Source organism: Rhinopithecus bieti, unplaced genomic scaffold (genome assembly GCF_001698545.2).
Source record: "Rhinopithecus bieti isolate Rb0 unplaced genomic scaffold, ASM169854v2 scaffold_38181, whole genome shotgun sequence".
Taxonomy (NCBI): domain Eukaryota; kingdom Metazoa; phylum Chordata; class Mammalia; order Primates; family Cercopithecidae; genus Rhinopithecus; species Rhinopithecus bieti.
This window is the reverse complement of record NW_016815853.1, coordinates 192,184-204,850: the sequence shown is the minus strand read 5'-3', so window position 1 is coordinate 204,850 and position 12,667 is coordinate 192,184. Positions and strand designations below refer to the sequence as shown.

Genomic DNA, 12,667 nt, shown 5'->3' with positions numbered 1-12,667 from the left:
TCCCCCCCTCCCCCGCACAACCGCCTCCCTGGGAACCTCCCCTCGGGCTGCGCTTTCAGCCAGACACAGAGAGGTCTTCCAGGAGTCTGCCCAGCCCCCACAGCAGCCCAGAGACCCGCACTCCCACCTGTACCTGCCAAGTCCTCAGAGAGGGCGCCTGGACACGCCCCGCATGGGAGGAGCTCCGCCTCAGCACCCCTGCAAGTGGCAGCAACCCAGAAAACCTGTGAGAGGCCTCTGAGCAGCCCAGAAAGTGGCTGGAAGACGCACAGCAGCTCACCCCCCTGTAAGAGCAAGGACCAGAGAACGCATGCTGAGCCCTGCTTTTGCAGAGGGGCGATGCTCCAGGCCAGGCGCGCTCAGCAGGTGCCAATCCTATTTCACACCTTTGTGTTTACATCATCTTATTTTGCATTTTATGTCTAAGTAATAACATGCAGCTGGCCAGGTGCAGTGGTTCAAGCCTGTAATCCCAGCACTTTGGGAGGCTGAGGCAGGTGGATCACTTGAGGGCAGGAGTTTGGGGCCAGCCTGGGGAACATAGCAAAACCCCATTGCCAATAAAAATACAAAAATTAGCCAGCCGTGGTGGCAGGCATCTGCAGTCCCAGCTACTCCGGAAGCTGAGGCAGGAAAATCACTTGAACCCAGGAGGCGGAGGTGGCAGTGAGCTATCGAGCCATTGCACTCCAGCCTGGGCAGCAGAGACTGTCTCAAAAAAAAAAAAAAAAAATGATCTGCAGTTGACCACGTATTATGTGGTCAGCCCAGGCAGTACCGGCCCCCACCCCACCCCCGCCGCCACCTCAGCTCTCTGTCCCTACAGCTCCAGGCCCTCCCCAGCCCCTCCCCTGGACAAGACATGATGCCCAGAGGGTGAAAATCCACCAAGGTTAAACCAGAAACAAAAAGCTCAAAGCTTCAGCATCTCCCTCCACTCAGACCCATGCTTAGAAACCAGATTCCGCTCGACAGCACCATGAGGCTGTGGGTGGGAAAGAGAAGGGGCACAAACTGCACCCGCCCTTAGCTGGGCCTCTCAGCAGCCCTGAGTGCTCCTGGGCTCCACCTGGCTCCTGCACCCGCTTCCCTTCTGCGTGGGCGGTGGGTGATCCTGGGGGCCACCAGCTGCTGGCGGTGGGAAGGGGCCTGCCGGGCAGGGCTGGCTGTGGGAAGGAGAGCCACAATAGATAGGAAGCACCTGCCAGATGCAGGACAGAAACTATCTAAGGAAGACTTTATTTCCAAGTTTCTATGGAGATGTTACAAACGGTGTAGGCTTAAAAAGCATTTAAAACTTTTATGTAATTAAAATTTTAAAATATGATCAGGTGAAATAATAAATAATGCCATCCCATGACAATTTTTAAGATAAAGGCGTGTCTCCGCCCCTTGCAGTCAGCACCCCACCTGTCCTCGGGGCTCACCCAGCCGTCTAGGGCTGTAGGAATAAAATGGCCACACCGTCCAAATCTTGACTTTATTTTTAATATAAAAAATGCAAATTTGGAAACCCACCCTACTTTCCCCAACATAATGCTTTACCTCTTAAAATAAAATAAAGTACTAATTCTATATACATCACATGTACCATACAAAATGTATCCAAAGTTTCTATTGCTACCAAAGTGTTCTAAATTAAAACAAGTTACAGAAAGCCCCTCATTGTAAACAAAAGATTACAAGTTATAAAATCAAAGTACACACAGGCCAGAGTCATTTATACAATGCAATGCATTCTGCTCCCAAGCCGAGTTGAATTTTATGTGCCTGTATAAAAATGCATATCAATATACCTTTGCAAATGTATTTTTCATTATAAAGCAAATGAATACACTTTCTACAATAAATAATCCGCTGGGAGGCACACCTGCGGGTTGAGGCGGGCGGGACGACGGGCGCGGGGTGTTTTTGGTGATCTGCAAGTGATGTACACAGCACAACTTTATTCTCCCCCTTTCCACAAAGTACCATTCAAAATAATGTCCTTTTCTCTCTTAAAATACACATTTGTCATTGTAAATTTACATCCCGTCTTATTAAATAAGTGGTACTCTGTGTAAAGAGGATGATTTACAAAATTATTAAACATTCAAAAGTCTTTAAGAAAAAGCTACATGTCAAAGAAAGTGACGCCAGCAGCACGGCCCGGGGTCGTGTGACAGACGCACTGTGCTGCCCGGACGCGCCCACCCCACTCACAGCGCCCAGACGGAGATGGGTTCCTAGAAAACTTGGAAATAAAACTCCCCCCTCCCTGGGGAAAAAGAATTAAAGAGCTACAACTAAAAATCAGAATAAGTTAAGTTCTGAACAATATACAAACATGTACAGCTTATCAACACTATGGACAAGACCCGCGCTGGCAGCCGGGCCGTCAGTCAATGTCACTGAGGTCGCTGGTCGGCTCCCCGTGGACGCGGCTCAGGTGGTTCATAGCGCGGTCAAAAGCGATCCGCACGGCCTTCCGGATGCTGGAGTTCCTCCCTTCCATCATCTTTAACTTGTCTATAGTTTCGTCAATACCAAGGGGAACCATTTTGGACTTAGGAAGCCACTGCCTTTTTAAAAGGAAAAACATGGGGAAATCATTGCTTGCACCTGGTGCTTCAACATGCTCCATGTAATCATCTCACACACCCACTGCCCTCTGATAGAAAGGGACCCTGCTCAGCACTACCAAGACAGCTGGGCCCTGTGTAGGGACAGGCCCGAGGCCAGGGGTGCATCCCTCCCTCCCTCCCCGGCCTGGGGATATGGGGAGCTGAGTAAGGCATAAAAACCATCACCTCCTCCTCCACCTCCAAAACGTTTCCCAGTGCCTGCTGAGTGACAAGACATGCACACACGAAGCCCAGAGCCAGGGTGGGCCCTGGAGCAGGGGCCGGTGGCTGGGGAGACCCCATCAAAGGGGCCCTTGGATGGACAAGGTGTGGGCCTCGCTCAGGGCCTGACAAGGAGCAATGGCCATGTGGCCAGAGAGGCAGAGGTCGGGCGATGAGGAGAAAGACGGGAGGGATGCCCGTGCTGCCAGCCACGCTCCAGGCACACACACCACACGCAGGTGGCCCCGAGCCTCTGCGCCAGGTCCCCAGAGCAGCCAGCTCCACGGGGAACCAGGAAGCACCTGCCTGGGCCACGTGCGCAGGGCACAGCTGGGGCTACATCTCCTCCCAGAGGCATGTGCTGCTAGCGTGTCCTACACAGAAGGGTCTTGGGGTCTGAACCCTGGCACATCAGAGTCCCAGGCATTGTGCGAAAAAGCAGGCCAGGGCACAGGGGGAGCCTCCTGTGATGGTGTGGACGTCTGAGCAGAGCTGGGTGACGCCGGGACGGAAGGCTCTAAGCACAGGGCCAGAGGCCAGGCCCGGGCGGGGGCCGTGTCCTGCAGCACAGGGGTCCAAGAGCCCAGCAATGGGACTCCCAACACTACAGTGGACACGGGTAAGGAATAGAGAAGAGATAGCCCGGGCCAATGGGGCTCAGGCGAGAGGGAAAGGAAGCCATCAGACAGAGACAGACCCTGTGCTCAGTGCCCATCCCACAGTCCCAGTGGGGGTGCTGGGCAGTGCCCTTCTCCACCAGGCAAACAGCAGAGCACCTACCTCTGACTTTAGCTGTGCCAGGGCCCAGCAGATAAAGAGGCTGCTCACCACAGGGACACTCAGGTCACCAAGCCCATGGCCCCCACACAACCACCCCAGCCGATCCCCGAAGTCTAAGGCCTCTTGACTCACCAACTTCTCTTATTATCAAAAAAGAGAACGAGGAACAGCTTCTCGTCGGACTTGGTCTGCATGTGCTCCCCAATCTTCAGCACGTCTAGGGGTGGGGCCGGGATGGTGACGCCATTGTGGTGGCCAGGCACACGCGGCATCTTGGGGTCAATGATCTGCACAAGAAGGACCCACTGAGGTCACTGTGAGGCTCACACCCATTGACGACTGCACCTGTCACTGCACCACCCCCACCCCCCCGCAGCAGTGAGCCTCCTTGGACCACCCCCGCCCCTCAGCTATGAGCCTCCTCGGGACCCGCAGGTGCTGGGGCCCTGGGCACCATGAGAGCCGTCCTCACCAGGGCCGGGTAGGAGGGGTAGCCGCTGCACTTGGCCCACACCACCTTCAGGGGCTCCAGCACTGAGGCGGCAGCATCAGTGGAGATCCACATGCTGTTCTGGCCAACTTCTGCGGACAGAGGCACGGCGTCAGCAGGACAGAGGGGGCATGCCCTGCCCCCCCACAAAAGGTACACAGCAACAGGCTGGGGTCTCCGGAGCACAGCCCAGTTCCTAGGCCTTTCTCACCCATCCCCGGCAGCACCACTGCCTCTCTTGTGGAGTCCAGGCCCCTGCATCCCCCGCCGTCCCTGCAGCCCACCTGGGGGCCCACCAGCCTCCCACGGACCCAGAGAATCTCCTGCCCTCCGTGCTGGAAGGCTCTGACTCCAGGTGCCCAGCACAGTCCCTTCTGAGCCCTCCTTGCCCCAAGGACGGGGCTCCCAGCGTGCTCCTGCCTCATTTATGCAGCTGACACCCCAAATCCAAAACCAAAGTCCTGGCTCCCCCTCCACCAGACCAGCTCCCTGCTGTCCCTCCCACCGGGGGGGGGGTGTCTCCGTCCTGATGCTCCCTCACAGCATGGCTGCCTTCCACAGTGAGGGCCGTGCCAACCCCAAACCCCAGGGCCTCCCCCTCTCCCAGGGGCCTGAAGTTGGGGGCACCCACCCTGCAGTCAGTCCCCTGTGCAGCCACAAATGACCACTGAACCTAAACAACCCCAGACAGCCTTGACAGTGCCCAGCAGCCAGGAGCCACACAGAGCTGGACGTTCCACAGGGAAACGAAGGCAGGATGGAGGAGGTGCCACCTCCACAGGCACCCCAGCAGGGCTGCAGCCCGGAGCCCCTCGGTGTGTGATGAACCCCTCCCCAGGAGGTTGGCCAGGGTGGGGCTCCACACAGGGCACCGTGCTCCCTGAGCCAGAGTCCAGTCCGCAGCAGTCGAGCCCTAAGACGCTAACCGGGAGGTGTGGAGAGCCAGAGAGGCGGGTCCGGGTGACTCACCGGCTGCGATCCTGGCCGCCTTGGCGTAGTTCCCGTTCTCGATGCAGGAGATCAGCTCACTGCGGTCCTCCAGCGTGTGCCTTCGCACAAGAGCCGGTTTGCCCCGCCCACATTTGGGCGCACTAAAGCTTCGGGAGGAAGAGCAGAGGGAGTCAGGTGTCCCACCCCTGGCTTCAGCCTCACTCAGGTTTCGTCCCGTGGGCTGCCCGCCACCAAGCTGGCCATGCGTCCTGCCTGACACCCCCACAGCCAGGCAGGCCTGTGGGTGCACAGGTCTGGAGCGAGTGAGCCTGTGGCAGGGGGGACTCAGGAGGCCAATGTGGCCTTCACAGGGCTGTGCTCACTGCCAGATTCTGGGAGGAAAAGATCAAGTATAAACTTAATTGCAGTTTCTAAAATTGTGTTCCTACTTCACGGAGTGTTTTTCCTACTTCTGCTTGAATTCTACAACGCAGATTAACACGCAGCACGGGAAACCACCCACAAGGGCAGAGCACACATGAATCCCGGGCCAGAATTTTTCAGAGGGCACTAAGATGGGAGCTGGAATGTCCTGGTCTCCAAGACGGCCAGGCAGGGCGGGTGGTGCCGGGGGCTGCGTGGCAGGAAGTGCGGGGCCGCGGAGCCCACCTCGAGTCGCAGAGCGGGCTGTTGCTGGAGGAGATGCTGGACTCGGAGGCGCAGCGTCGTCGGGGTGTGGCTTTCCTCCCCAGGCCGCCGCCTGGCTCCTGTTCACTCCTCGTACCCCCAAAGCCGTTGGTGAGACCTGGAACACAGGCAGGCCAGCCCTGAGCTCAGCGCAACGAGGGCGTGCCCAAGCAAGACTCAACGACGTGACACTTGGAACACATCTCACAAGGAACGCTTCACAGACAGGTAAGACAGCATCTTCCTTGTCACTCCCAGAGTCCAGTCCTCACAGTAAGCAGACACCAAAGTTACTCGTTACATGAAATCAATGTAACAAACTGCGGTCAGCTCTGATCACAGTCGTTTGCTGAGCACCGTGAAGATGCTCCTCTTGACAAGGCCAGGTCTTTAAACAGGCTCCGTGAAGGCAGAGAGGGTGCCGTGGGCCTGCCACAGGAGCAGATGCGCAGCCTGTGAGTGCAAACACGGGGGTGGCCTGTCCACGTGGGCACACGCCGCATCTGGACGGACCCTTCACCAGGCTGAAGGGGTCACCAAAGACACAAAATCGTGTTCACAGGAGCAGAGTTCCAGGGAACAGGAAATCAGGTTTTAAAAAGAAAAAACCTTGGTTCAAAAAACAAGTGTTAACATGAAGTCAAAAAAAAACCTTGGTTCAAAAGACAAGTGTTAACATGAAGTCAAAAATGCTGACGAAACACTTTAAAACAGAGACTCTGGGGCCGCCGTGTCTGAGTGTGTCCGGCCTCACTCACCATGAAGCCGCGATCACTAGCATTCACGTACTACACACAAAACACAGTTTACAGTTCCATCATCTCCACATTTGAAAAATAAGGCAAATCTCAGTATTTTCCCCCTAAAAAGGCCTGACTTTATGTCAGTCAACAGGAAACAACACATCTGCCCTAGGTTCCCCCCCAACGAGGTCCCCACGGGAGTCACAACAGGGGGATGATGCTCCGGCCAGGGCAGCCTCTGGCTGTGAGAGCTGAAGCAGTGTGTGAATTTTTTTTTTTTTGAGACAGAGTCTCACTGTGTCGCCCAGGCTGGAGTGTAGTGGCGCGATCTCAGCTCACTGCAACCTCTGCCTCCCGAGTTCACGCCACTCTCCTGCCTCAACCTCCCGAGTAGCTGGGACTATAGGCGCCCACCACGCCCGGCTAATTTTTTGTATTTTTAGTAGAGACAGGGTTTCACCGTGTTAGCCAGGATGGCCTCCATCTCCTGACCTCATGATCTGCCCGTCTCAGCCTCCCAAAGTGCTGGGATTACAGGTGTGAGCCACCGCACTCAGCTGTGTGAATTTTTTTATCCAAAAAGAACCCCATTTTCTTGCCTACCTCATCCTTAAAAATTTTTAAATCTATTTCCAAAGGAAACTGTGTAAATTTGTAAATAGAGCATTAATGTAGAATTTTTTTTTGGAAACGATGTCTTGCTCTGTCACCCAGGATGGAGTGCAATGGACTCCACAGCTCACTGCAACCTCGACCTCCGGGGCTCAAGTGATCCTCCTGCCTCAGCCTCCTGAGTGGCTGGGAGACATGTTTCAAAGGGAATGGCTGGACTGCGGGGTTTTCCACTTGCTTCAAACGCTTCCCGTCTGTTCTCAATGAGCACAACTGACTGAAACAGAGGGGCTAAATCAACCTCGGTGAACAGCTCAGAAGGGAATGCGCAGACTAGATGGGCGCCCTGCTGCCCTCCACAGACTCAAGTCAGACACTCGCTCTGTGTCTGCTGGACTGGAATGTACCCTGAGCTCCAAATGAAGCTCTGTGTGTCTCATTTTAACCTCGGTCATTTTAAGGCAGGAAATACGGCCAGGTGGGGGTGTCATACTCATTTTTGGCAAGGGAACAAATAAATGCAAGAACCTACAGTAGAAGGCCTTGAGCCACATGCTGAGCTGCCCCAGGGCTCCACATCCTCCCCACACTCATCACAGAGCGGCTCAGACCCTGCACACTCAGGCTCTGAAGGGTGTCTCAAGAGGGAGTTAAAAGTCCTGTCCCGGCCCGAGGACCCCTCAGGAGCAAGGACTCCATCCCCAGTCCCACCTGAGTGGGTGAAGGCAGGGGAAGCCCACCCAGCTTGCATCAGCAGTGGACGGACGGAGCCCAGCACCCCTGCCAGCGTTCAGCCCACAGCCCCAGGGACGGGTGTGCCAACGCGTGTGAGCCATCTCCAGACAGCAGCCACCAGCCTGGCGACCCACACCCCACAGCCAGGCCCCCAGCGCATTTCAGACCCCAGGTACAGAGTGAGCCTGCTCCAGGCTGAGCAGACGCGGCCCAGGGCCTGGGTGGAGAGGCTTTGAGTAGTTACTGCTCGGCCGAGCAATGGCCACCTGGGGGAAGACGAGGACCAGTGCAGCCTTCACAAGACTGCCCAGTGACGCCAGCCTGAGGGCCCCAGCACCGGAGCACCCGCAGCTGTGCTGGCAGCTGCAGCCCCAACACAGCCAGGCCATGCACAGGCCACTCACTAGCCATGAAGGCCCCAGCTCCATGAGCACCACCGCATGGAGTGGGGCCAGGCAGGGGATTAAAACACAAGGCAAGTCCTTAATTCTCAGAAAGAGGAGAATGATAAAACGCCCCTCTTAATTTTCCTAAGCATTCAGTGAGTGCACATATGACGCAAGTACACACAGAGGTTCTGTGTGTCACCTGTGAAAATGTGACAGTGTCCAGGAAGACGTGGGCAGCACGGACAAACCCAGACCAACCAAGACGCCACCCAGCGAGAGGCCTGGTGGGGGCGCGATGGCCGCAGGGCCTGACAAGCAGTTCGGGCGCTACAGCAGTGCAGGATCACCCCAGAGGCCAGACCAGGCCACAGACACGGCCCGGGAGGCTCTGCGGCCACTGCCTGGAGTCCCCAGAACCTCAGGGGAGCTTCGAGGTGGCCTGTGCTGCCCAGACCCTCCCAGCCTCCACCTGGGCTACCAGAAAATAATCTAAGACAGCTATGGTTCTGAGATCTCTCCATCTCAGCCCTGCCAACTCCCGCCCTGTGAGGCTCTTCCGGCCAGCTGGGAGATGTCCACCATGACGCGCACCCTCGGCACCCCTGCAAGGACCTTAGCCCAGAACATTCTGAAGCCCAGGCCAGCCTTGAGGTGGGACCCAACGTGGGGAACCCAGGGTCTGAGGTCTGCAGAGATGGGTGCCTGGTCCCTGAGGCATTTGCAAACTGCAGGCACTGACGTCAGGCCCAAGTCTCTAAATCGTGTATACAGCAGGGGGCAACTTTCAGCAACTTTTTCAGCACGAGGTGTTTTTTTAATGCTGAAAGTAAAGCTGGTGATTGTGCAAAATACATTAAAAGAGGCGGCGGCTGCCAGGAAAGAGCCACTGTCCCCTCAACACAGGAGCTGCACAAATTCCCACAGTGGCCAGGGTCCGCCCACCCTCAAGGGGCCTTCCCAGTGACTTCCTAGGAGACCAAAGACTGAATACAGAAACGTCCCTCTCTGCCCCCAAAGGAGATGGCACAAAGGGGATGGCGCAAAGGTGTCCCACAGCCCAGTCAAGCGTGGTCCTTGGAAGCCTGCCTGTCACCAGGTATATCCACAGCACACCTGCAACTGTCCCGGGAGGTCCCCAAAGGGTCTTCTGAGAGACTACAGGCCACGGCAGCTGGGACACCGCCCCTCCCCACAGGGAAGAGAAGCCCCGGGGCCCACCTGGAGAGGCGGAGGCCTGCAGGTCTGACTGATGGGCCATAGTCTCCTCTAGCCTCAGGTTCTCAGCCCCTAACCCATATGGACACCAAGAATCCTCCAGGCCACAGGTGCAAGAACACCAGGCCCCGATCAGTGGCTGCCGAGACGCCTGAGGGCAGGGAGCCATGGGAACACATCCCCGCAGCCCAGGATACAAGCCCGCCCCTGCCCACCCCTGCCACCAGCACCCAAGCTGCCGCCTCAGCTTCTCTGGCTCATAGGAAGCTTGGCCATATGAAGCAGGTGGGCTGAGCCTGCACCCCGAAGACCAGAGCCCTGAGGGCCCCATGCAGTGGCAAAGGCTCCAGCATCCACGCTGCCCCAGAGGTGGGAGAGCCCATTATCTTCTGTTTTCAGTTTCACTTTTACCGTCGTTAAAAGGAGAGCATTTTTGGTGCATTTTTCAACCTCTCAGTAAAAACACACACAGAAGAAGTGTCCAACAGCACTCTGCTCTTGCTGGGACCCGCTCCGTGATAACACAGCCGGGACGGTCAGAGACAGACCCAAAGCCCAGGCCAGACACCTGCACAAGACTTGCTGGGACCTGCTCCATGACAGTGCAGCTGGGGACAGTCAGAGACAGACCCAAGGCCCATCTCGCCGGGACCCGCTCCATGACGATGCAGCCAGGATGGTCAGAGACAGACCCGAGGCCCAGGCCAGACGCCTGCACAAGATCCCAGGGGTCCAGGGATGCCCCACCCAACGAGCAGGACTTCTCAGTTGGCCGCAGGGACACTCAGTGTGGCGGCCAGCAAGAGACAAACAGCAGCACTGCTCAGGAATCCACTGGGGATTGTGGGGAGAAAACAGTGGAAGGGGAAGTAAGGGGAGAAGGAAATCAGGTAGAAAACCCAGAAACAGAGAAGATGCTAGCAAGTGAGTGAGCACGCACTGTCCATGCCACATCCTCAGATGGGCCGAGCCAAGTTCCTCCATACCCCACGGCACCAACACAGCACAACGCGCCTGGGCATGGCCGCCGCACGCGAACCAAAGGTCACTACGGGATGGCTCCACACGCTCAGGACAGCCTCAGAATGCTGTCCACTGTGTCGTCGGCTGCAGCAGGCTCCCAGCCGGTGCCGGGCTCTCCTCTGCGTCCTTTGTGACTATCCAGAGGGAAGGCTGAGGCGCCGCGACATCCCACCAGCTCCAGGCGTGCACCGGGCGCCAGCACCATTCCCACTGCCGGGCTGACTTACAGAGGGGGTGGGCTGGGGTGGGGGAGAGTTCCTCCAGGGCTGCTGTTTGTGTTTGTGTTTAGAGGATGTTTGAGCTGATGATTCCAATGGGATCCGCAAGAATTAAGTGAAAGGCAAGATGCAGTGATCTTTGTGTGTTCCACAACGGCAGCTTAGCAGAACTCCAGTCCAAGTTGAGGTAAGAGAAAATGATTAGGGTCCAAAGAGTGAACTACCCAGCACATTAGTGGTTAAAGTGAGAACCTGGAAAACAGTGAAAAAGCCATTTAGTCTGAATGAAAGGGCAGGACAGCTCAGCCTCCTCCCTGAACAGCCGAAGGACACCAAAGGCACCTCCGCGCTCTCACGCCCCAGCACGTGCACACGGAGACTCGCGGCAGGGGTCTCCGAAATGGTGGCGAGTGGAACACCGCTTCAGGTGACGGTTCACTGCTGGTGAGCGCGCAGCCGCGGAGGAAGGAAGCCACGAGCCAGGGCCAGCCTCTGGGGCTGGGCCATCGCGGAAGCACAAGGCCTCTGCACAGCACGCCGGCGGGAGGCCCACAGTGAGTGCTTCGCCTCCGGACCAGCAACCCTGTTCAGCCTGACTCAGAATCGTGCGCGTGCTGGTAAATGCCAGAGCACTCCTTCAAGTTCAGAGCACACAGATGAATGTTTGGAAACCATCAGAGGGTTCTGAGTAATTCCTGTCCTAAGACTGAGAAGAACTGCAGCTCGGAGCAAGAAATCGCCCATGTGCGGAGCACCAGAAGGTTCCGGTGAACCCAAAGCGAGGGCGGATGGTGGGACTGGCACCATTCAGAGCACGCCCAGCCCTCCCCCGGGCACCGTGGCCGCAGCAGTGGAATGCCTCCTGCTCCCGAGGGCCCAGTCTTAATGCTGCTGAGGCTCCCAGCTGCTCAGGAGAGAGCTCAGGAACTCACCGGGCCTCCACGGAAATCCACTGTCACTCGGGAATGAGAGAGCAGAAATCTCCACTTCGGTCAGGATCAAAGGGCACCATAATTCCCAAAAGCCACCACGGGCCACGCTCACTGAAGGTCTGCAGTGAGACTGCTCTACACCACTGTCACCACGGGAATCCCGCAGAACACTCCACTCCAGTGTAGGACCGTGGCCTGGAGGGGACACGTGCTCTTCTACAAGGGACATCTGATGAGCGAGCCTGAGAGGTTGCTGAGCACGTGGCCGCCAGCCGGCAGCACTCTGTCCACGGTGGGCACAGCCGGGGCAGGGCCAGTCGGGTGGCGCCCCCTGGTGGAAGCCACCACACGAGCACCCTGCCGAGTGTGGAGGGGACGCCGCCCCAAACCCCAGCCCCCGGCCAGCAGGGCCTCCACGCACAGAGCCCCACACCTCCGCCACCGACAGACGTGAAACCCCCAGGAAGCGGAGCGTCAGCCGAACTCCAAGTTCTGCGTGCGGAGGGGACGCCCACGACTGCACCGAACCAACCTCTAGTACCCAGCGCACAGCACCCTGACCCGATTCATCGCAGGACTTCCAGGGCGCTTGGAAAACCAGGTCAAAGAGTCTTTCGCCAAAGGTGGCTAAGAAGGGCCAACGTGGTTAAGAGACATCCCCAAGTCCTGAGTCAAGGGCCATCTATCCTTATCGGTATCTTGTGAAGCATTTCAATAGCCTCATGTTACTTAGAAACCAAAAAAACTTTTTCAAATTATTTTAAAATGCCAATTTAGTATCAATCCATCAAAGTAAAAGCACATGGGTAGAAAATTTCTACACAATTCATTTATGTGCAAAATTTTCATACAAATCAAAATGAAATTTACCAGAAATTACTCTGGCAACAAGAGGCATGACCTGCTCGCTGGCAAGGGTGGGAGGTGCGCTTCCTTCCGCACAAAGGCCTAAAGACAGCACCTGGTCTCGCTCCCCTCCCGGACGCTTCAGGCCAGAGACCAGCAGAAGGAGCAGGGTCAAGATGTGAGGGAGTGGCCTGGGCGGGTCTCGCCCACCACAGCCTTCCATCTGCCACCAGCCCAGCAAA

At 56.8% G+C, this 12,667-nt stretch overlaps 1 protein-coding gene across 6 annotated transcripts in view; it reads right to left on the bottom strand.

The window, feature by feature from the left end:
* Nucleotides 1-1,466: 1,466 nt before the first annotated feature.
* BRD1 (bromodomain containing 1) overlaps nt 1,467-12,667 on the bottom strand; it is a 49,520-nt gene continuing 38,319 nt past the window's right edge. For 5 of the 6 annotated variants that reach the window (XM_017854094.1, XM_017854097.1, XM_017854096.1 and 2 more), the window contains 5 exons: nt 5,695-5,830; nt 5,065-5,192; nt 4,078-4,187; nt 3,738-3,892; nt 1,467-2,561 (listed from right to left, as the gene is read on the bottom strand). In XM_017854094.1, the coding sequence (XP_017709583.1) occupies nt 2,378-2,561; nt 3,738-3,892; nt 4,078-4,187; nt 5,065-5,192; nt 5,695-5,830 (713 nt within the window). In that variant the 3' untranslated portion in view covers nt 1,467-2,377. The remainder of the gene's footprint in view (nt 2,562-3,737; nt 3,893-4,077; nt 4,188-5,064; nt 5,193-5,694; nt 5,831-12,667) is intronic. The other variant, XR_001881859.1, reaches the window with a different exon arrangement.